The following is a 23,175-nucleotide window of genomic DNA, read 5'->3' on the forward strand; positions in this document are numbered from 1 at the left end:
GCTCAAGTACTTGAGCTGTTTCGACTCCTCGAAAGACTCCGACGTTGATTCCTTAGTACCTGCTAGGACTTATGACCATTTGAAGATCTTCTTGAAAAACTCTGCAGCCTTGGAGGTATTCGGAGTCCTTGACTCTTTCGACTCCTCAGTAGACTTTGGCACCGTGTCCTTGGAAGCCTCTGCCTCCTCGGCTTCTAGTTTTTTAGAGATTTCCAGATCTTCGGGGGCTTCTGCGTATCTGGAGTCTTCCTTGCTGGCGTCGAACTCGGCTTCAAGCTCGCCAGTAGCCCTAAGGGCGTCGTCGATGGCAGATTCCACCGCAGTCTCCTTGAGAGGAATATCCTTAAGACGTCTACTCTTCATCTGCACCTTCATCTCAAGGTCGGTAAGTCGGTCCATCCACTCGTCGATTTCCTTATCCGCAGCCTCCCGGTTCAGCGGCTGCCTCTTGAAGATGCGGTTCAGATCCCTGACCTGGTTAGGCTTCAAGGTCGTCTTCTTTCCCTCTATGTGGTCGTAGATGCCGATCTCCTCGGTCAATCTGGCGGCGGTTCTGTAGTGGTACTCGGAGAGGATGATAGCCTCGAGAATAAAGTGATCCGAGTCTGGTTCAGGAGGCTTGGTGATCTTGTGAAAGACACTCACACGGTCGGGGAATGTGACAGGCTTGAAAATGGTAAGCAGGGTCCAGTTTGGTTGATCAGGTGGAACACATACAAATTTGAACCAAGTCTTGATGCTTCGCAGAACGAGGCCCGTTGACTGGGGTGTCATCAACTGGAGGTACTCTTGTACTTCTTCTGCGGTATTATCCTTGCGGTATTCCGATAATCCACGGATCCAGTTGATACGGGAAGCCTCGGCGTACTTGTTGTACATGACGTTGTTGACATGGCCTGTTTCATGGTTAGACAGATCATGGTTCTGACGAGGGAAACCTACCCTATTATTTATCGTTAGTCGGCCTTGTCCTTGCAGAGGGCAGGTCACTCACCATGTTATCCTACCACTCTCGCATTAGCATTCTATCAACACAGACAAAAAACAGATAGACTCACCATATCACCCCAAGCCACCTCTTGTTTCGTCAATCCAGCCACACCTTCTTTAGGCGTCAGAAAGCCCTCGCTCGAAGCAAAGACCCGCGACCAGTTCTGCTTGACAGAGGCATTCACCCTCCCAATATCCCTCCATAATGAACGGGGTATGTCCTTCTTGGTGCGTTGCCTCTCCTGCAGCGCTTGTATGCGCCTGTTTATGATGTGTATCCATTTTGGCCCATGACGGCTGTTGTATGGTCCCTTCTCCTTCTGTTTCGGTTGATCGATCGGCTGTGTTTTCTGGGACCTTCCCTTGAACTTTTCCTTGAACTCGTCCTTGGGTTCTTCCTCGGCTGGCTGGTCTTTGGCTCGCTCGTTTTTGTTCAACTGGTTCTCGTTTGATGGTGTGTCCACGGGCACTGTATCGAACGGCGGTTTCTTCACCAGCTGTGTCTCGGTCGCTTCCGTCTCGGTCGTTTTCGTTTCGGTCTCTTTCGCATCGGTCGGCTCCTTCACCTCCCCCGCCACTCTTCGGGTTTTGAACAAATCCCAAAACGAAAGCGATCGCGCATAAGCCGGTATCGGTCGGGCAAGTATCGTCGTCGCTATCGCTTGGCGACGCAGGGCGACGCGCGCGACCCTGGTTATTATCATGGTCGTCGAGGGTGCATGTTTCTTGAAGGATCAAGAATTTGGTGTACGAGTCGCGATGCGAGGTCCGATAAGGAATGCTTATCGGCTTATCGTTGGCGGGGTGCGTCACTCGGGGCAGGATGGAATTGGCCAATGAAATAATTCCTTTTAAATGCTCAATTTCGTCTGTCTGTCTTACACTCTCGACAATACAATTACTTCAGTGCTGCTTGAATGGCCTCAATCAGCTCCGTCTTGCCTCTAACAATGTCAACTTCACCCTGCTTAGTCACATCCTTCTCTGCTATCCCACCAGGCAAGAAGCACGTGGCCATCTCAACCCACTCATTGATGATCTGAGGAGGAAAGATTTTTCCGTAAAACGCTGGCAGATCCTGCTTCTCGACAGCCGTTACCTCAACGTCCTTGTCCAGAACTTGCGAGAATGCATCTCTGACATCCAGTGGTGTGTAAGGTTGGGGTCCGTGAAGCTCCAAGATGTAAGGCTTAGCGGGTGGGGTCGACTCCTTGACCAGTTCTGAAGCCAGAGCTTGGCCAATATCTTTGACAGCGACCATGCCGACTTTAAAGTCCAAGGGCGTGATGGTGGAGTAGAAGAAGGGGTGTGGTGCCTTGAGAGTCTCTAGAGACATTGTCCAGTTCTCCATGAAATACGTGCATCGAACAAAGATGATCTCGGGAACATTCGTGTCCTTAAAGACTTGCTCGGCAGTATGATTTGTCTTCAGTTCGCCCTGTGGAGGTAAGCCAAGATTGTGAATGACGACGATTTACACCTACTGTTCCCTCAGAAAACTCAGCCCCCACGCTCGAGAGCAACACGAGCCTCTTCACGGTACCAGCCTTCTCGACAGCATCACGGACATTCTTGGAGACGTTTGTAGCGTGAGCAACGATGTCACGACCGTCATACACTGGAGGAGTAATGGCAAGAACAGCATCCGATCCAGAAAAGTCTAGTGACGAAGCATCCGAAACATCCGCCTCGACGGCCGTGAAGTTGTCGTGTGACGTAAACTCGTCAGGTGCCTTTTTCACGTTCCGGTAGAGAGCCTTGATGTTGATGGACTGGTTCTCAGACGAGAGAAGTGACCGAACTATTGCAGCACCTGTCTTGGTGCTAGCGGGAGCAATGGTAACCTGCATTATGTCGTTCAAACGTGTTGTACAGAGCGTTGAGGTGCATGAAGGAGTAAGAATGGTTGCCAAGATTCACGCTCGTAAAGAGCCACAAGTGGAGGCCAACACGTGGTATTCACGTGCTGCTCGAACGAAAATTCCCCAGTTGAGAATACCCAGTTACTCCTTTCTTTTATTTAAAGCTTTTGAAGTCATATCATATACCATATGCGGGTTTTGTGTGTGTCAACGGCGGGTTGGTGATGGGAGGTTGACTGATCCAATGACGTCACAGTAGCTCCGCGTCAACCTCCATCTAGACCCATAGTCGTCCGATGGTGCTTCAGAGATAGCGGCTGCTGCAATTCAAGTATTTATTATTCTTTTCTTGCAGTGGCCGGTGCACTCGGCATCTACATCTAAGTCAAGAGACAAGAACTCTCATCTACGTTTAAGGAGAATCTACGATTTGGAATCACACGGTTGACTGTTTCAAGGACACCGTAGAACGACTGTTGATTTCACGATATTTATACGTTTTACAAAGATATATGTACAATCGTCCAGGCTCCATCAATATGCAGTCTAAAAAATGTGGCTATGCTTAGGCACCAAAACACCACGGCTGCCAGCCGACGCCTTTCACAATGCAAACGAGCGTAATATACAGTTCAGAAGTGATACTAGACAGACTCTCTCTTTGCCTTTACCTCCTGACATTGTGGACACTGTTGGCCCGGCTGGCCGAAGGGGTACCACGGGGCGTGTGGCGAGGAGTAACACGACTCTCACCAAAGAAGCGATGCGAGTTACTATACTGACGGGGGTATACGGGACGCTCAACATCCGCAGACGCAGCCGAGCCTAAAATATCGTTAGCCGTGTTCCTCAAATTTCATTCAGTAAAAACTTACTCCTCCGTCGATTGTCATAGGCGATGCTTCCACGACGACCCTCAGCCTGCACTTCCTGTCGCTCATCCGCCAACCGCTGAGCAAACGGCGATCTCTTTCGCAGGGCTGGACCCTTCCAGTAGATGACGTACACGGCAACTACAAGAACAAACGAAATGCAAAAGAGGATTGTCGAGGCGTATTCGAGGTTCTTGCCGGATGACTTTCCAATGTTTTGGAAGAAGGGCGTGGCGGGGACTGTCAAGACACCAGCGAGGAAATCTCGAGCCCAGCCGTTACCACCGGTTGCGGAAGCAGAGTAGGGTCCGTCTTTTAGAATTAGTACAAGTTTCATCGACAAGTTGAGGATACTCACAAGCGCAAATCATGTAGTCGATGGTGGCCATGTAGATGGAGTAGTTCGCAATTCCCACAATCGCAGCAAAAATCATAGATCCAACCCAATGAATAGGAGGCCCCTGGATAGTCCAGGCGAATCCAATCAGGCCAATTGGCAGACAGGGAGCAGTGTAAAGCAAGAACCACAGACGAGACTCGTACTGAGCCCTCTCATCATGCGGCTTCTCCTTTCGCTCCTTGACATTCTTCCAGATGGCAGGGATGAAAGCAAGCCAAGCAATCAGGTATCCAATGCCAATGGGGATAAACGAGAGACCAACTGCAATGGTCGAAAAGTCCCACTGCGCATAAACCAGAGCAAAAGACTGGATAAACATAAAGATGAGGGCATCAGAGAAGCCGGAGAGTAGAGAAAGTACCAGCACGATGGGCTCGGTGAGGAACATCTTGAAGGGGCGGGTCCAGGTGATGAGAATCTCCTTGGCTGAGAAGCGGTCTCGGAAGGGAACAAGCTCGTCGGGACCCCAGATGTTGGCGTTGGTCTCCTTTCTGCGCTTCTTGGCGATGCGGTTCATGAGGATGGTGCTTCGGGTCTCGGGGACGGTGAAGAAGTGGACGATTTGGACGAAGCCTCCCAGGATGAGCTGGATCCAGATGGACCACCTACAACTATGTTAGATGTGATTGCGAAGGTAGACATTGCAACTTACCTCCAGTCGAGAAACTGTTCCGTAAAACCACCAACAATAGGACCAAGCACTGATCCACCAACAGAAGAAAACACCACGTACGCGACAGCGTACTGCTGATTATCCGCCTCCCACATGTCAGCAATCATACCCAGCGTCACAGAACCACCAGCAGACGACAAGCCGCCAAGCGCCCGGCCAACCATGATGGAAGCAAAGTTGGGCGCAAGGGCAACGGGCAGCTGCCAGATGTTGACGAGAAACAGTGATGCCTGCATGATTGGCCAGCGACCAAACTCTTCCGACCAAGGAGCCCAGAGCTCACAGCCAAAAGCATAAAGGACGAGAAAGATCATGGCTCCACAGCGGGCTCCTTGAGCGCTAACGCCAAACTCCTCCGAAATACCAGGAATGGCATTAGAGTACAGCGAAGTGTTGAAGTTCATCGAGACCTGAACCCAAAAGATGACGGTGAGGATGTACCACTTCTTCCACTTGGGGAATGAGTAACCCAGCTCTTCGTAACAGTCATCCTCTGTGATCTCGTACTTGTCGTAGGTGCCCATCTTCTCGAGGCCGCCGCCGCTGGCGTTGTGGACGGTGCGCTCATCACCGCTGGAAGGGCTGTGGTCTGTTGATCCTTCTAGACGTGAGTTGGCAATGTGCAGGTCATCTTGATTGATGACCTGCGGGGGGTCATTTGAAAAATGGGTTGGCATTGTGATGATGACAAGACCGAGGTCATTGAGGCTGTCCACGAGAATTGCATTACGTCTACGGGGTATCTTTCTCTTATAACAAACTGAGCGATCACCACGGCAGCTCCGACCAACAAGACAAAACCCACATTGACATCACAGCACGTTAGCAACGTCCCGGTTTCCATGGAAGCAAACCCAGACACATGCCCATTCCAGGTGGTGTCGTGGGGACGTCTGTGTGGAGAAGGTCGAGCCGTTCTATCCGACGGATATCCCGATGCGAACAGCAAGAGTCAAGTCTGGGGGGGTAAGGTTGTTGGATGCGGTTATTTCATTGTGCAGACGCTGGGACAGCCGGGGGAGGTAAATCATGCTGATCTTTTTCCATTTGCCTCATCTTACCTTCAGGATTCTCATGGCTAACCTACAAGCTGAAGCCCCGAACTGACTCGGCCGACAAAACCGGACCGACTGTTCACTGATAATCGCATCTTGTAAAATGACGTCTCAGTCCACAAAAGGAGGCAATAAAACCCTTTTTTTACAAAAACTCGAACAACCACGAGACGTTGACCTCTAGGCAGCACAATTCTTGATCTCCACAGGGTCTCCACAATAGAAGCCTTTGAAGTTCTGCTCGCCCAGTTTATTCCCTGGTTAGTCTGGCGGGAGTAGGATCTATTGCGTCACAGGCGGGTACTTTTACACTTGCGGCTCAGGATCGACAAGCTCGGTCCGTCATATCTCCCGGCACGTTCGGCCAAGAAGGAGCTGAAAGCTGGGCAATTCTTGGCTAGACAGAGCCTCTTCGCTTGGCATGGAGTTGGAGAGAGAGAGAGAGAGAATCCAATCCGCCAGTGAACCCCGTCTGTAAGTAAGCAGACCCCGTCTCAACTCTGTAGTAAGCATATCACCCATTTCTCCACCCCAAAGCGACCGGCCGAGAATCATCCAAACGAGAAATGGGGCACTCCGCAGAGCCTCCACGAGATGATCACGGTATCAAAATGCAGATGCCTAAATGCGATATATCCCGCAGAGACAGTTGGTGTCAGGAAATCTGTCGCCGGAGATTTCTCGCGATTGGTCTGGGCCTCTGGGGTAAGTGGATGGCATGGGGGATCAGCCGATTTTTGGTGTTGAACGGAACGTTTCATCTGGGTGCCGCATGGACGTTGGAAACGGTAGAATTTATTATCAATGCCTCGGCTACTTTACGAATTCGAATGAGTTTAAAGTAACTAAACCCTGTCTTTTGTTCAAACCAGCGTCACCCAATTCGTGAAGCCAGCTCTTGTCAGAAAGTCACCACTAGCCCAAAAAGCATGGCGCGCCACTTTGGTTCGTAGTACTTCTCTTATCGCAGCCTATTGCCAATTCAACAGCTCTACCTAATCCTCATTAATGCCACTATAAAGACTCGTATGTAGCAAAGTTCCGTTAAGATATTTCTGTAACCGTAATTAAACATTGTCTTTTTTTTTATTATAACCCTTTTTTCTAAGATATCTTATAAGGTTATTAGGGCTAATTAGCTAATTATATATTTCTTTAATAAAGCGTTTATTATTATAATTATTTTTATCTATAATATATTAAGGATTGATATTATGTTTATTATTAAAATAAATTAATTTATATAATGTTTTATTTAGAAATTCTTTATTTAAAGAACTAAGCGCACCCCTTATATCCTCTCATTATTACGGCGCTAAGTGGGGCGAGGTATGACTTCGAGGTCCTTGCCGACTTCAGGGATATACCCATTGTATGAAGCCCAGAAACAGACAACGTGCTTACCCTTCACCTAACAATACCCAATTTGGTGCAGATATCTCACTGTAAGCAACCTGACAAATCCATGATTAGAAATCAGGATGGCATCATCCATCTTACATCTTAGCATCACATCTGAAGATAAAAGAAACCTCCATTCTTGAACCTGTCAACTGTAAATACTCAACAAGCTTCAAGAATATCAAAATGGCCCCCATTCGCACTGCCCTCGTCGGCCTCTCCGCCTCTGCCAAAACCTCCTGGGCCGCTGTCGCCCATCTGCCATACCTCCTCTCCCCGCGTGGCAAGTCCAAGTATCAGATCGTGGCTCTTTGCAATAGCAGTGTAGAAGCTGCTCGCAATGCTATTCAGCACTTTGAACTACCTGCAGAGACAAAGGCATATGGCGACCCCGAGTCTCTTGCTGCCGATGATGAGATTGATCTAGTGGTTGTCATTACACGCGTCGACGTTCATCATTCAACTGCCTTACCTAGTGTCAAAGCTGGAAAGGCTGTCTACGCGGAGTGGCCTCTAGCGCAAGATGACGAGCATGCTAGAGAACTTGCTACTCTCGCCAAAGAAAGCGGTAGTCGTACTATCGTCGGCCTTCAAGGTCGTGTTGCGCCGCCTATTGTCAAGATCCACGAGCTTCTACGGCAAGGCCGCATTGGAAAGGTTCTTAGCAGTGAACTTCGTGCATCTGGAGGCACCCATGACCGTGAGGTATTGCCATCTATATTGGATTACTTTACTCGGCGGGCTGTGGGCGGCAACATTTATACCGTCGGACTTGGTCACCGTAAGTTAATGCTTGCCCGAAAGAGCGAAACACTACTAACACTAGACTAGTCTTTGACCAAGTCCAATACATCTTGGGCGACATTGGCAACTTCAAGAGCCGCCTCCACCTCCAACGTCCCAACGTCAAAGTCCTTGACCTAGCAACAAACAAAATCATCAACACAGTCAAGTCAGAAGTCCCAGACCTAATCTTTGCGACCGGCACTCTCAAAGAATCAGAGATCTCCCAAGAGGGCGCAAGTGTCCTCATCCGCTTCCGTCGAGGCCAGCCCTTCCCAGGAGAGGCCCCCCTCGTCTTTACCATCAACGGTGAAAAGGGAGAGATTAGACTCAAGGCCGAGGGTGGAACGTTCTTGAATGCCAATAGCTACGATCCACCAGTAACTATTGAAGTTGATGACTTTGAGACCGGCAAGGTTGAGGAGATTGCTTGGCAGTGGCAGGAATGGCAGGAAGAGCTCCCCCTTATTAGCCGTAACGTTGCTACTGTCTACGAGAGGTTTGCAGAGGGTAATAGGAAGGGACTGGTCTCTTTTGACGACGCTCTTTTCCGCCATGAGCAGTTGAATGGGCTATTGAGAGAATGGGACTCGGACGGCTCAAAGTAGTTCTCAGGGCCGATGAATCAATCATCCTGACTCCAAGTATCACGAGGTTGACATCTTGATGAGGTAATTTCAACATTATTTTTATTGGATTTATGATCTAGCAACTATGAACAAATCCTTTATTGAATTCCATTATCAAGAAAAGTACATATAACAAGCACACACGCCCTTGACCAATACCTCTTCCAGATTCCAACAAATGTGAGTCACTATGCCCGTATAGACCATCCATGTAAATAAGAAAGATCAAAAACAATACTCAACAACTATCACGTAAACATTAACCGTTTAGACTCCTTACATACTCAACCAGCCCAGAAATCTCTTCCTCTATCTTTTGGATGTACACCTTCCCGTGAACAAGCCTGTTAGACATGGGCATCCGCTCGATCAAGCTGGCCGTGGAGCAGAGGAGCTGCAGGTCAGACTTTGCATCCGGCCCTGACGGGTTGGCCACGATGTTTACGAATAAGGTCCGGAGGGCGACGATGGGGTAGTGAATGCACATCCTGCAAGCTCAATGGTTACTTTTTATGCAATTCCAAGCAGCCCAGACATCTTTAGGACTCACCAGAACATTTCCTTTGCAAGACGGTCTAGCACCGTCTCCAGATACAGCAGAGTCGAGCGACTAGCCTCCAGCGCCAACGCGATACTAGACTGAACGCTACTACTCCACGCATGCTCAAAACTATCCGAGCCCTTGGAGAATTGATATCTCGCGTTAGCTTGATGTATAGTAATAAAAAGGTGGTGGTACTCTAAATGCAGAGTAGTCGCATGATGCCGCACCCAAGACGGTAGGTCAATCTCAGGAGGCGAGATGTGCCTCTTGTCAGCGATCAAGAACGTCGGTCTCAGCTTGGTAGGGACAGACATCCTCCAGGCTTCCAGCTCACCGTCGAGCTCCCGTACCGCCCACAAGAGCTCCGCCTCGGACCTCTGCCGTGCCTCGGTCGAGTACAGGAGTTGCCAGACCTTGGATTTGAGGATGCTGAGCTGGATATTTCCCACAAGACAAGGCGGCAAGACTCCGTATGGCAGCAGAGGCATGCTTCCGTCCTTGAGTTCCGGGATGGCATATCCCTTGGAGGCGATGCAGTCATCTGGGAGTGTTAGGTCGCAGATGTCATCGGGTAGAAGAGGTTCCATGCCGGTTCGCATGATGACCTGCTTGTCGGTAATGTAGCTGTACCAGAACAATGTGCGCAGCTCTCGATTCTCGCGCTGGTTGCAAGTCATGTTCGCAACTCCTGCTCTATCAAGCCTCATGGTATGGCTTCCAAGCTCCTTGACGAGACGACAGGCAGTTTGATGTCTCTTGATAGCACCTGCGATCTGACCGGTAAAGGCACATTGAAGCCGCTTGATAAACATCAGCCGTCACGTCCTATGGATATGCGCAAGACCTACCAGCAAAGAGGCAGTCTGAAGATTCAAGAGGCTAGCCTCTTCATTCGTGAACTCCAACAGCGCCAATGCCTGAGACGCACATTTCATTCCGTGGTCGTGCGAGAGAGACAGGGCGTGATGGTCGAGAAAGCTCAGAACAGAAATGAGGGCCAAGACGCATCCCTGGGCCTGAGCTCGTTGAGACGCTTGGGTGGCTTCTTCGGAGGAGTATGCAAGCTCAAGGGTATCCTGGAAGAGAACTGGGTCGATGAGGGGGAGGACATATCGTACAGAAGACTCAGAGTATGCCTGTAGAATCTGCCAGGCTGTCTCTCTATCCAGGCAATCCAGGTCGTTGAGCTGCAAAAGATGGCTTCCAGTCAAAGGCATTGACGATTCTAAGAGATCATCGGGTTTGAAAAAATTCTGGGCAAAGATACCATAGTGACCCGGTCGTGGTCCCTGTACCGAAGGTGAGGAAGAAGTACTAGAGTTGACATGGTCCATCATGACTCGGTCCAGAACAAAGTCGATAGGTTGCAGCTGGCTCGACAGACTGCGCTCTACCGCAAAGACGCTGTTCTCTATCCTAAACATACATAAGTCAGGGACGTCCAACACCTGTCACACATCGTCCTACCTAGGTTTTGGGCGTCTCTTTCTAGCCCTCGCCCTATTGAATGTGCAGATGAGCTGATGATGCCTACACCAGTCGCAAGCAACATCTCGATCTGAGCGATCGCAGGAGATCTACAAATAATGAGCATAGCTAGGGGGGGGGACGAGCACGCCACAGAGAAACCGACCTTCTTGGAGTAACACAAGTCACAAGCCCGTTTGGGAGGCATGTTGGCGACCAGTCCTTACGTTCCCACGGAATAGGCCAGGTCACCAAGAGCTCGTAAGGAAGGAGTCCAAACTTGAATCCGGACAGTGGTGAGCGCTATGCCAGGGGTGTACCCATGTTGCCGATCTGATGACTCAGCGGAGAATGTGCAAGTTGGGAATAGCCTCCACAGGCTAGACCCATCGCTCGGAGGGCGGATGCTACAGGGACTGCCGAAGGGGGTGATATGACAGCTGGTAATAGTATATATCATGACGACAAAGTGCCACCAATCGCCGGTACAACGTGTGATCATGATATATCATTTTCCATATTTTGCTTTAGAATCCGTCCGCTCTTGCACGCTTTGACGTGCTTCTCTCACCACTTGATGGCTTGTTCTTCTCTAATATCATCGCTATGCAAAGAGAAAGATCAAGTTCTCGGCGAGTGGTTAAGTTAGTTCCAAGGTTGACAAAGAAGCTTGGCCCTGTCGTATCAGAACGGTGTCAAGCAGGGATCGCAAAGCCATGCATTCCTGAATGCAGGAATACCCTACTCTGTAGCAATGAGATAGCAGGTCTTAATGAGTACATTTAAAGCATTGGCGTATTGATCTCTACCGTGGCCTCACAAGTGCGCACTTTGACCCGTGTGGCAATAGTGGGCTGAGACTGAGAACTGCACCGACTAAGACTTCTTGTAGATACCTAGGTAGGTACGGCATTCAAAGAACGTCACTTGATGCATATTGCATGGATGCTTAGCAAGGCGTGTATATAAAGCGTTTATGCCACGTTTGTGAATTATCAACTGAATACCTGAGTTTGAGCTACCATAGAACTATACCAACAGTCAACCGCCCTCAGAGCCTAGCCAAGTAAGCAGACTATCCTCAGTCCAATGTTATAGGTATTCATGTTCGCGTTCCAACTCATTACTGATCAAACTCTCCAGCATACAGCATATCTCCTCGCTTGCCGTTCATGGTCTCCCAGACATCGCGTGCCTGCAGGTGAGTGTCACGCTTGGCAGGCTCTCCAGCAAGCTCCTCGGCTTGGTCCTCCCTCTCAAGTTTGACTGCATCATCATTAGCACACGCACAGTTGCACACAAAGGTTACTCACCGTGCAGGAACACGGCTGTCCGCTTGCCACTGAAGAGGGCATGTGGCACGTTCGTGACGTTATCCGAGTTAGCATCGCCAACAGCGTAGATACCGGGAATGTTTGTGACAAGGCCCGCAGACTGGTTAGCAGCCAGACGACCACCATAAAGTTGGACTCCTGCCTTCTCTCCAACGTCGGATCGCTGCTCGTCGGGGAAGCTGGCCAGGAACGCAGCTCGACCAACAGGCTCTCCCTTGTCAAACTTGACGTTAAACCAGTCATTCTCAGGAACACTGGGAAGGCTGGGGTCCGCATGCTCGTTGGCTCCCTCGGCAACCCTCTCAATCTCGGTGATGGTGCGGTTGTCGACTGTGACGTTGTGGATGGTGAGGTAGGCCTCCCACTTAGGAAGATCCTTGGCGGCCAGGACACGGGAGTCGCGAGTGTCGGTTCCGTTGACAAAGGCAACAATGTCAGTGTTCAGGGTCAGCATCTCACGGACCATGCCAGCAACCTTGTCCAGAGGGCCGAGGAGTCCGAGTGGCTGATCGGCGTGCTCGTGGCCGTCGCACCAAGGACACCAGAAGATACCCTTGCCCCAAGCCTCTTCGACGCCAGGTGTCTCAGGGAGGATGTCGCGAAGTCCAGTAGCGAGGACAATCTTGCGTGCGGTCACGGTCTTCTTCTGCTTGTTGCCGTAGTCGACGGTGACAGAGAACCAGGTGTTCTCGTCGCGAGCCTTGATGTCGATGACGGTTCCATTTTCCATCTTGACAGTGTCATAGTAAGACAGCTGCTTGCGAGCGGCCCAACGGTAGTACGCAGGTGTGACACCTGGGATCTGTTAGTGTGACACAGCGGGAGACACGATAATACTCACCATCGAAGCCAGGAACGTCGTGCATGTGTCGAGTAGGAGCATTTCTATACTCCCCCGAGTCTATGAGGAGAACATTTCGACGCACACGAGCAAGGCCACTCAAGGCAGCGAGGCCGGCGGGACCACCTCCCACGATGATGGCATCGTATTGGGTCTGAGGCACGAGAGGGACATCCCCTCGAGCAATGGCAGCAGCATTACCGAGAGAGACGAGCGCCGAAGCGACGAGAGTGGAAAGGAACCGCATTTTCAGACCTGAAGATGGAGAGAAGAGGGTGAAGAGCAAATGAGGTGACGAGATGGAAGATGCTGCGATGGGCGCCTGCCTTTATACCAGACTCACTCCGCTCCCTCGGCAGCAAGGATGCATCACGACTGCCGCTACTAACGATAGCTACATTGTGATCGCTTGACACAAGCCGAGAGCTATTTCTCTCAAAAAAGAGACGAACCAAAATGATTCGCCAATTCTGGTTCCAATGTCGATCATGGTCCAAAGCTATCCTCTCGCCTGCAGCTTGTACCATCAGCTGGGCAGTGGGCCATCTGAGACACGGAAGCCTTCAGCTCTCCATCTTCCAGCAGCTCTAACCATTCACAGCTTCTTCTGTGTCAACCACAGGCTCGGACCGTCCTGGTAGCTCCCGTCTCCCCGCAGGCTTTGAGGCCCTTTTGTCTGCAAGCCGCTCTTTGCGGTTGAGCTGATTCTCCCGAGGCGCCGCCGTGCCAAGGAAATCTGTCGAGCAGGGATGTTCGGGATCTACGGCGGGCCAAGAGCTGAAGGTTGAAGCTAGTTTCCGTGCGTGCATGAGGAAAAATCAAGAGGTTGGGAGGTGACTCTTCGTCTTGAGTGGCTGCTTCCATCGAGATTTCGATTCAATGTTGAGGCCAAACACCAGCTGAAGAAACCAAGGGCGTTTCTGTCAAACCCATTCTCAAGCCACGCGTCATGAATGTTGTTCTCATTCTGATCGGCAGCCAAGCTCATCAAGAACCGGGTAGCGAGATGAATGCAGGACATGGTCCAAGACATGGTCAAGGGAGAATAAACTTGGACGCTTTGTAGACCATCAATAAAGCTCTCGCACCACCTCTAGGATGATCCCAGTCATCAGCGGAGTCAAAGTGCGGGCATTCCCGTGCCACCATCACCGCCTTGTCAAATCCACCAGCTCTCCACTTGGGACAGATCTGCTGACTGGTCCCGGCCGAAAATCAGCTTCAATTTCGACGTCGCCGCATGGAGATACCATGTAGGAGATTTTTAGCTGAAGCATTTGAGCCTCTTAAGCGTGAAGTAGATATCCCGCGAGACACGACAGCTAAGACTTCATCTGCGGGTAGACGTTGACAGGCAGGTCACATTATTCAACTTGCGTAGACTAATTCAAGAGCCTACTAGAAACAATTTAACTTGATGACGACCGTCTCTTTATCCTCGGGGCCTCTAGGCGTGACCAGGGAGAGGCAGACTCTGCCTAATCCCTCTCATCTCGGTATTCTTCTTATCTTACTTGACCTTTGTTAGGTCACAGGTTACATCAGCACCCAATAGTATATTGCAAACTTTCTTTCTAGCCAACGACACTTGTCAGTCCGTACTTTGCTATCCAACATCTTGCCTAGGGCCAACACAGCCTCAAGGACGAAAGCCAAGATATCTGGTCATCGGTGATCAGGATGGTAGTCTCTTTTACTTCCAGTAGTCTTCATTAGATGCCTATTTGGTCAGGATGACTCTTTGATACTGACTTGCTCAGCGTGAATATCGCTCAAGGGAAATGTCGTTGCTGGATTAGGCCTCGATAGGCCGCAGGTTTTGTTTATGCTTCATCACTTGCAGGCTCGAATGGCAAACAAAGCATGCATCGAGGCCACTGAATGATGCCATTTCATTCACGTCTAGGTACCTATGCTAATGTCAATCTCAACACCAACACCAACTGAGAAAGCTCAAAACCTGGTTGTAATGAACAAACAGGTTGGCCATTGTAGACCCTCCCTTGTGCATCAAACCAGTCCCTGCAAAGGGTTTTTTTGAGCATTGTTTCATGGTTTCTTTGTATTCATTGTACGTGCCTAATCATTCAACACCGTCGATCCACAACCAATAACAACAAACAACATGTTATGTGTTCGGTTGGGCTCTCTTTGTTGCGCCGAATCGTTCTACGGGCCGTTGAGCCCTGTTCTTCAGCATCTTCCTCCTCCTCACGCGTCTCAGCATTTTGCCAGCTACTTAAAACCCCGTCGGCCCCAAGCCTCCTCAGCAAAAGCACACACTAAACCAATCATCGCCTCTTCGTCAGACAAGATGTGCCAGCTTACCTACTCCGACCTCATCTACACTGGCTGCGGCCACACCGTGGCAAGAGAGCCAGTCCTCATCTCCTGCGCACAACAAGGAAAGCCAGGTCATGCTGCCTGCAAGAGTTACTTGGCTTCCAAGAGGACGCCTGGAAACTGTGGGAGACCTGAGTGCAAGGGCAAGTGATCTGACGATCAACATGAAAGCTGATCATCTTTGGTAAGATGACCCCGAACGCATTCTTCTTCTATTTTCACAATGCAAACAATGGTTCCTTCAGGTATCTAATAGTTCAATCTGCAGCTGCGTTGCATACAGCATTCATTCGCTCAATGCCGCTCATTCAACGGGGAGCTCAAGCACGCCTCAATACACCTCAGATAACAAAAGCCACTGGTACTAGGAAGGGTATTTGAGCTGTCTTTTATATCATTATATATAAATGGATAATCCTAGTCTATTTCCACACCAAGAAGCCTGCCTTGAATGTGCCCATATGTCTATCATTCTACTTTCGCTTGCTGCATATATGTCATGAAACCAATAACTTTTGATGTCCCCAATGTCTCATTATACCCGTGACCCAATAAGTTCGTCATTCTGTTGCCTGTTCAGTTGCATTCTCCCGTTCCCTCGCAGCCTTCTCATCCGCAGTAAGATCCGCCTTGGCCGACTCCATCTTGACAGTGATAAAGATGAGCAAAGCAGCAACCGCAAGTGCTGCGCCAGCCCAGAATCCAATCTGATATTGACTCCTCTGGCTCACGTTCTCTTCGCCTTCGACGTCCTTCTTGGCAGAAATGGCCATCTCTCCAACGCCCAGCCAGAATGCCATGCCGAGGTAGAGCAGGCTTGTGATCAAGGCTCCAGCAACTGCCTGAAGATGGCTGGGGAGGGATGTTGTAATGAAAATGTTGGTGACGTTGAATGCTATATCCACGCCGATTGTGCTGAGTACCATGGCAGGGAAGACAAAGGCCCAATAGAGAAAGCTGTTTGACTTTCCACTATCAGGAATGAGGGCGAATAATATGCAGCATCCGAGGAATCCAAATCCAGAAATCAACAGCAAAAGTCGTCCGCTGAGAATGTGAAGAACAAACCCTCCAACGACGGCTAGGATAAATCCACCTGCAGCCAAGGGGATGAACCACGCTGCTGTCAGCAACGGGGAGATGCCCAACACTTCTTCGATACTAGATAAATGTCAGTCTAGGGGATCGGGTAGCCATGGACAGGGTAACGTACTAGAAGCTGGCGTAAAAGAGAAATAAACCGAAGGATCCGTAGGAAAAGAATAAAGCAATGATCAATCGAGTCATGTACTTGGTCTTGAACACTTCGGCCGGCAAAAGAGGCTGACTAGCCTTCCAGCCCTCGATGTAAAAGGCCAAAGCAAGAAACAAGACACCAATGATCAGGGTGATGTAGATGTAAGGCGTCCGCCAACCTTGAGGAGCGTTTCCACCATCCGTCAACGCGTACACAACCAGCGCCAGTCCAGGAACGATGGTGCAAGCTCCCAACCAATCCATTCCAAGATCTGGTTGTGTATCACCTTGGCTCTTGGGAATTGTCAAAAGACCGGCGAGAAAGATACCAGCGCAGAAGCAAGCGCCGATGAAAAAGTACCATTTCCAGCCTAGGACTTGGGCAGCGAGGGCACCAAAGAAGATGCCCGAATAAAATCCAATGCAGGAAAAGGCTCCAAACATTCCAAATACCAAATTCTTTCGAGGTCCTGGGCGATAGATGCGCGCCATGATAGCAACGCTCGATGGTAGGAAGGCGGAGGATCCTAGGCCCTGCATGGCTCGGCAGGCGATGAGCATGGTTGGGTTCTGGCTGAACCCAGCGATCAATGACCAAACCAACAACCATACGTGGCCTCCCAAGAAGATTAATCGTCCACCGTGAATCTCGGATAGTCGCGCAAAAGGTAGAAGGAGAGCCGCCGTGGTCAAGTTGATGACAGCCGCAGGCCAAGTCCGAGCCGACTCTGGAATATCCAACGAGTTCGCAAGAGAAGGAAGCGCAATGTTGAACCCGCTGACAAAGTACTCGCTAACCATCATAGACCCAACAACAGCAAAGACGAAACCTATCTCGGCGTACCAGCTGTGAAAGCACGCCGGACGCTCTCGTCCCAACCTCTCAATCTCCTTCTGATCAAACAGGAGCGAAGGTTCCTGCGAAGATCCATTGCGCTCTTGGTCGAGGACCCCGTCGGCGGTGCAATCCTTTTCGTTTGTGGAAACCATATGGAGTGTCGGTAAGTGTACGTGAAAGTGTGCGGCCGATGGAAGGGTCGAAGAAAGGCGACTCGTTTCTTATAAGCGACGTTGGGTTTTGGAGTGTGGGTCTGGTGAAAGGATTGTTAATCGGGTCCGCTGTGTTTAGCTCGCAGAAAACAGTCACAGAGGAAGCGGAGATGGTGATGATGTTATTGATCGATTATACGAGTTGAAGTGTCTGGTTTGTAAGCTCAAGGTCTAGCACCGGCACTAGACAAAGAGGCAGATCCTCCTTCTTAAGACTGCATCTTTAACGGACAGACGGACATATCTCAAGACCGAGCATGATCCTCCAAAGCAAAATCTCGGTCTCTACACCTCCGTCGTCTATCACCAGAAAGGGCATTAACGTCGCAAGCGAGGATTTCGGACTTTCGGACCGGACAAAACTAGACCGAAAGCGGAGCTTCACAGCGAGTTGGCGAATAAGCATAGATAAGCCGGCTTGACTTGCCTATCTGAGGAGTAGTGTCAACTCCATCTCAGATGCAGGCGGGTGGGGAAGATGGGACGAACTGTTGGTCAAGATTTGCATCGATTGCATCTTTCTGCAAGATTTAACCAGATTTTAACCAGGTGCCAGGTTATGGGAGTTGATTGGGAGTTGGGTTTGAGGCAGACAAAGCAATCTACGATTACAAACCAAATCCTTGTTAATAGAAGAGTCTTACTCGTGTTCAAGGCAGCCAAGAAGATGCAGGGATCAATACCACCTCTCAGAAGGTGCCTCGAGTCGAACTCTTTACAGCTACCCTAAAGACGAAGAGGATCGTGGAGTGGAACGAGTCTAGGTGGAGATGCTCGTTAATATCCGTAGTTCGGTAGAAACTTCTACAGTATGTCTTTTCTCGTCCTTTTTTGCTTGAATGGCGCTTTGGAAGTGAACCCGTTGAATGCAAACAGTGGTGACTAAATTGAGGAGCTACATGACGCCATGATAGCATCCCAACGTGGCAAAGAGATCAGCAATGAAGGAGCTTTCGTGGGGTGGAAAGTAAACCTATTCTTATATTGCCTATCGGAGAAGAAACCCAGGATAGATGTCTTCTGAAGGATCAATATAGAAACTCATCCTCCCACACAACTTCGCCTCACCTGTCACTCGTGGAATACATGCAGGAAATCCCTCCACGGGCGACTTCTCCTCTGACAAGACTTCAGCCTGGAACTGCGATGCGATGATCGACCGGTGCAGCAGCTTCGCCTTTCCGGTTGCCACTCTCCCCTGCGCAAATAAGACTGCAAGTCGAGCACATGATCCAGAGCCGCAGGGCGATCGGTCGATTTGGCCGTCTGCAAACACTGTAACGTTCCGCTGTCGCACGATTCCTTCCTCGTCGCCCTCTTCGTTGAAAAAGATGACTCCGTAGCAGTCGTATGTTCCGTAATGAGCTCGAGTTCCTAGTGACGCCTTGATTTCTCTCCCAATCTTGATAAACTCGTTGACGTTCTTTGGCTCAACCTTGAGACCAAGCTGGTCCGCATCCAAGGTAGCATAGACAGCTCCGCCAAATGCCAAATCGACATTAACCTCAGTCCCTCGCGAGGGCACGGCGGCGGGTAACGACTTGGCCAACTGATAGCTAGTCACGTTGATAAAGTCGGCACCAACAGCCTTGCCATCGACCATGTTCATGCTAGCCACCACTCGACCGGATGGAACATCAATTACAACGTCGACCTTGGCCTCTACAGACTCTGGGACTTTGACGATACCATTTGCGACAGCCCAATATCCAAGCGCAATCGTTCCATGACCACAAGCCGTGGAGAAGCCATCTTTATGCCAAAACAGCACTCCAAAAGCAGCTCCAGCATCATCAGGCGGCGTGATAAAGCCGCCATACATATCGGCGTGACCGCGAGGTTCGTGACATAACGACTGACGAAGCTGATCGAGTGGATGCTGAGGATCTGCTATGATATCGAAACGACGCTGGGCAACGGTCGAAGACTCGGGAAGGTAGCCGTTCGGAAGCGTTTTAACGACACGGAAAGGTTCACCGGCGGTATGCCAGTCTTCAGTTTCGATCCAGAAGGGAGATGAAGCCATGGTCGGTTGCGAAGGACGTTTCGGCTTGCTGTGAGGGGGTGAACAATGGACAAGGATGTGAATGGAGGTTGGTTGGGTATCTTTTCTAGATGATTTCCTCGGCGGTCCAACCGGCTGAACGGGAGATCACCATCACCTGAATGGCTCGAGAATCCGTTCTTTCTGTTCAAGATCCATTCATTCGACGCTTTACTCCGTCCCCCGCATTGTTGTAATTGATACGACCTCTGCATGGCGTCGACCCAGAGCTCAGGAAGTCGGTGAGTGGATACATCGGCATGTGGATTCCGACGTCTTGCAGACACTTATTGCAGACAATGAAGTGGAACTTACAGATCCGGTCGAGGCTCGTATGGGTTCAGATTGAACGCGCAAGGCTGTGTGAGAGTTTCCAGGGCATTCCCGGGTACATAAAGAGTCGAGTTGAAGACAAGAGACTACCAACTGTGTACAAACCCCAGCTGGATCTACAAGTGTCTCTAACACTATACATATTTTCCTGGTAGAGAATGCATCTTTTTCATATTGAAACGCACAAATGGCTTATGAATCAAGACCTAGAGAGCCAATAATTCTTGACTTCCTGAATCCCGCGTCCAACATATCATCTCACTACCTATTTCTCATCGGCACCACTTCCGTGGGATGATTTCCGTGAGACGCTCTCCATGCCATAATTCCGTTCCAGAACTTCCGTGCCAACTTCCGCCCTACCTCACAGCTTGCAGGCAATGCTTCAAAAACCAGCCCATCAAAAAATAGGGGACGGTCCGGGACCCGGCCGGTATCCCGGCATCGGTATGTGGGGCCGACTTTCGGGCCGGGGTCCCATCACCGGCAACAAGTCGCGATCCCAGCTGATAAGGAAGTGATAAAATCTCATTGTTTTTGCCAAGAGGACACATCTCAGGACTAGATCCAGTCCAATCCGGATTGCCTCGAGTCAAGACCGGGTCAGTCAGATGTCACAGCACCGCTATTGACCATGACTTCTGCACTGATACCATTATCTCTTGCTGCTCCTATCACGATCCAGTATCACTATTTGTCTCGACCTGGCCATGCTCCCCCAGAGCCACACCACCCTCGGGTGTAATCATGAAATCCTCCATGTTGAGTCCCTCAGCCAACTGCATAATCTCCTCGGGCGACAATATATACCCTCCATGAGAGCCCAGCAGTCCCCAAGGGGAAGTCTCATCCACATACGCAACGTCTGCCGTTGCTGTTTGATCAGGTATATCCATTCCCCGCCTCAGTATGGGCTCTTCCTGGAATTGCAACGGTGAAGGGTTCGTCTTGGATCCGGAGTCAAGGTACGATGTCATGATCTGCTCCAAGCGTTGTAGCTCTCGTTTTCGAAGTGGTGTTGCTGGACTGCCTTTTGCAATCATTGTGTCGAATATTCCGTGTGCAGTGGCAAGCCAGGATTGGTCTGGCACGAAACCTGGTGATACTGCGTCGATAACGTAGAGGAGAAAGGCTGATGAGAAGACCGTCTCCATTTGAAACGGCAGAAAGGAGTCTGGGTATTAGGGGTCAGATCAGTCCATCGAATGGGAAGATTGACTTCTTACCTAGAAGATTCTCATCTCCGAGTGCTCGCAACGTCTTTAGAATGTTCAAGGCTGAATGAACACACGACTGCAGCAACGAACTAATGGGACCATCAGGTATGGTTCGGTCTCCATCACTCCCAGTCAATCGTCTTTGCAAGACACACATGACCAAAGGTCGAGTTGTTAAAACAACACACTGGCCTCATTAGCGTCGAATATGGTATGAAAGAGGTGCTACTTGCGTGATGATACGAAAGAATCAACCTTGTGGCGATCTTTGAAGAGCGAATGTTTGTTTTCTGAAGCCTCGTCTCGAGAAACGCGGTGATGTCTCTCGAGACGTCTGCAAGGCTGTGTAGCACCGATTGCGTATCATTGAGTAGAGTCCCGTCAAAGTTTCTGTCAACTCCATAAACGCCTAGATGCCATCAATAAAGATTTCCACAAACACAGGAATACTGGTTCCGTACCGTTCATTATTGTTGCTGTTAGACGAGACATGCGAATCTGCAGCGTGAGGGCATCGGCCCTTAGAGAACCGTCGATATCGGAGGGCAGCTTTGTCGTGATGTCTTCATCTCTGATGGAACTCGGGGCTCCGACCAAAGGGCCGTATTCTCGATCAATGATGTACGAGATCCAAAAAATCGTGTTGCAGCGTTTCGAGTGCTGCTCGCCAACATCTTCTGGTGGCATGTGTCTATGCCATCCTTCAATGATTGCGAGACGCAATCCTTGCCCAATCTACTCAGTATTAGATCATCACACTTGACTAAAAAAGGAGGCCGAACTGCTGTACTCACAACCTGAAATGCCATCAGTCGCAAGTCAACCGCTTGGAGGTACAAAGCCGCTAGACAATGAGCTTGTACCACCGCCAACGATTCCTTGTCCTTGTCTAGCGGAATGAGACTTGGTATCAACGATAACCCTCGTGAAGCATATTTGATGCCCGGAACGCCCTTGTTTGAGCCAGTGTTTAAAAAGGCTTCACCAAATGCCAGCACTAGCAAAAACTGTGAATACCAGAACCTCGACCGATAAGCCTCTCCTGCAGGATCTTGGTAGAAGCGCTCGACCTGCTCACGGAAGGACTCATGGTCGATGATTTCGTAGAGCGATCCGAGATGGTACTGAACCGTGGACAATAGATAGAGCGCATACTCGCATGATGGAAGCCCCGAAACGTCTGGCTGATCATACAACCCGACAGGACTCCAGGTCAGATTGATGGTCTCGAGGTCCCAGGGGTAAACTGGAGGTTCCGGCTTGGGCATGCAGCTCCCGATGATGGCGAGGACACGCCTGCAAAAGGCCCAAGACGACGTTGGTCCCATATACCCTATCGACGTAATTAATTAGAGTAAATCTCAAAAAGAAACTGCCTCCTTACAGAATTTGCCGTGAGGATCACGGGCAAATACTTCTCCGTTGTCGACAAGCGGGTTGCGATTGAACTCGGGGGAGTCCAATGCAGGGTCAACTTGGCAGGGGACCTGAGTGCTGCTCCCAGCCGTATCTGAATGGCCCTGGGTGTGTGATGAGCGCTCTGTTGGGCTCAGAATCGCCGGGTCGACACCGCTGAGTTGTTCCGACGGAATGGTTGACCGCGGCGGTGTCACGGCCGGCTGCTGTGGCTGAAGACTCTGTTCTTGAAGATTTTGTTCTTGTACCCGGGCTTCCAGCGACTGAAGATAGCTACAGCCAATGTTAGCTAGGCCCAAACGAAGAGTGAGTCAGCCTGCTTCCCTTATCGGGACGGTTGTCCGCAGGTCTTCAGGCCTGAAGTAGCATTCGTGCCTCTTCCTTTGACACCGTGCACATGGAGCCGAGCCTGAGCATCGAACCTTCATGTCACGGCATCGAGCGCATCTATAACAACAGTCAGTCGAGGGAACAGTATCTCCGTGATAGGTCACTGACGCGCGCAAACATCGCCGGCGGTTCATCGCTTCCGGATTGCTGAAGCTGTGTGGAACGAGGCAGTATAGGAGACTGGTAGCTATCAAGGCAGAGCGATAATGAAGAAGGAGGCCGGTTTGTGTCAAGACGGACCGATCGCAAGGCCAAGATCAGAAGCTAGACCATTTTCTGGGCTTGAATGCTGACG

General features: G+C 50.2%; 9 protein-coding genes across 9 annotated transcripts; 1 reads left to right on the plus strand and 8 right to left on the minus strand.

Moving 5' to 3' along the window:
- Positions 1–69: 69 nt before the first annotated feature.
- On the minus strand, positions 70–1,700 carry NCS54_01109600 (Hypothetical protein; the record flags this gene model as incomplete). The annotated part of the gene is made up of 4 exons (XM_053156381.1): positions 1,059–1,700; positions 995–1,003; positions 718–924; positions 70–666 (listed from the first exon to the last, which is right to left on the minus strand). The coding sequence occupies exons 1-4, from the start codon at positions 1,692–1,694 to the stop codon at positions 70–72; spliced, it is 1,449 nt and encodes a 482-aa protein (XP_053012356.1). The 5' UTR covers positions 1,695–1,700.
- A 188-nt stretch (positions 1,701–1,888) lies between these two features.
- Positions 1,889–2,879, minus strand: NCS54_01109700 (NAD(P)-bd-dom domain-containing protein; the record flags this gene model as incomplete). Its single annotated transcript, XM_053156382.1, has 2 exons — positions 2,475–2,879; positions 1,889–2,428 (listed from the first exon to the last, which is right to left on the minus strand). Exons 1-2 carry the CDS (start codon positions 2,838–2,840, stop codon positions 1,889–1,891), a joined length of 906 nt encoding a protein of 301 aa, XP_053012357.1. The 5' UTR covers positions 2,841–2,879.
- Positions 2,880–3,519: 640 nt separating this feature from the next.
- Positions 3,520–5,474, minus strand: NCS54_01109800 (MFS domain-containing protein; the record flags this gene model as incomplete). Its single annotated transcript, XM_053156383.1, has 4 exons — positions 3,520–3,677; positions 3,728–4,036; positions 4,083–4,729; positions 4,777–5,474. The coding sequence occupies 4 exons, from the start codon at positions 5,472–5,474 to the stop codon at positions 3,520–3,522; spliced, it is 1,812 nt and encodes a 603-aa protein (XP_053012358.1).
- Positions 5,475–7,439: 1,965 nt separating this feature from the next.
- NCS54_01109900 (GFO-IDH-MocA domain-containing protein) lies at positions 7,440–8,644 on the plus strand (the record flags this gene model as incomplete). The annotated part of the gene is made up of 2 exons (XM_053156384.1): positions 7,440–8,034; positions 8,085–8,644. The coding sequence occupies 2 exons, from the start codon at positions 7,440–7,442 to the stop codon at positions 8,642–8,644; spliced, it is 1,155 nt and encodes a 384-aa protein (XP_053012359.1).
- A 280-nt stretch (positions 8,645–8,924) lies between these two features.
- Positions 8,925–10,893, minus strand: NCS54_01110000 (Fungal-trans domain-containing protein; the record flags this gene model as incomplete). Its single annotated transcript, XM_053156385.1, has 5 exons — positions 10,843–10,893; positions 10,677–10,786; positions 10,058–10,625; positions 9,216–10,009; positions 8,925–9,153 (listed from the first exon to the last, which is right to left on the minus strand). The coding sequence occupies exons 1-5, from the start codon at positions 10,882–10,884 to the stop codon at positions 8,925–8,927; spliced, it is 1,743 nt and encodes a 580-aa protein (XP_053012360.1). The 5' UTR covers positions 10,885–10,893.
- Positions 10,894–11,799: 906 nt separating this feature from the next.
- NCS54_01110100 (Pyr-redox-2 domain-containing protein) lies at positions 11,800–13,143 on the minus strand (the record flags this gene model as incomplete). The annotated part of the gene is made up of 3 exons (XM_053156386.1): positions 12,852–13,143; positions 11,990–12,805; positions 11,800–11,942 (listed from the first exon to the last, which is right to left on the minus strand). The coding sequence occupies exons 1-3, from the start codon at positions 13,096–13,098 to the stop codon at positions 11,800–11,802; spliced, it is 1,206 nt and encodes a 401-aa protein (XP_053012361.1). The 5' UTR covers positions 13,099–13,143.
- Positions 13,144–15,754: 2,611 nt separating this feature from the next.
- Positions 15,755–17,420, minus strand: NCS54_01110200 (Hypothetical protein; the record flags this gene model as incomplete). Its single annotated transcript, XM_053156387.1, has 2 exons — positions 15,755–16,355; positions 16,408–17,420. 2 exons carry the CDS (start codon positions 17,418–17,420, stop codon positions 15,755–15,757), a joined length of 1,614 nt encoding a protein of 537 aa, XP_053012362.1.
- Positions 17,421–18,468: 1,048 nt separating this feature from the next.
- Positions 18,469–19,506, minus strand: NCS54_01110300 (Hypothetical protein; the record flags this gene model as incomplete). Its single annotated transcript, XM_053156388.1, has 1 exon — positions 18,469–19,506. The coding sequence occupies one exon, from the start codon at positions 19,504–19,506 to the stop codon at positions 18,469–18,471; it is 1,038 nt and encodes a 345-aa protein (XP_053012363.1).
- Positions 19,507–20,531: 1,025 nt separating this feature from the next.
- Positions 20,532–23,014, minus strand: NCS54_01110400 (Fungal-trans domain-containing protein; the record flags this gene model as incomplete). The annotated part of the gene is made up of 8 exons (XM_053156389.1): positions 20,532–21,031; positions 21,084–21,163; positions 21,230–21,261; positions 21,308–21,483; positions 21,536–21,809; positions 21,869–22,407; positions 22,459–22,763; positions 22,989–23,014. 8 exons carry the CDS (start codon positions 23,012–23,014, stop codon positions 20,532–20,534), a joined length of 1,932 nt encoding a protein of 643 aa, XP_053012364.1.
- Between the last annotated feature and the right edge of the window lie 161 nt (positions 23,015–23,175).

The sequence above is a fragment of the Fusarium falciforme genome, chromosome 9 (assembly GCF_026873545.1).
Source record: "Fusarium falciforme chromosome 9, complete sequence".
Classification (NCBI taxonomy): domain Eukaryota; kingdom Fungi; phylum Ascomycota; class Sordariomycetes; order Hypocreales; family Nectriaceae; genus Fusarium; species Fusarium falciforme.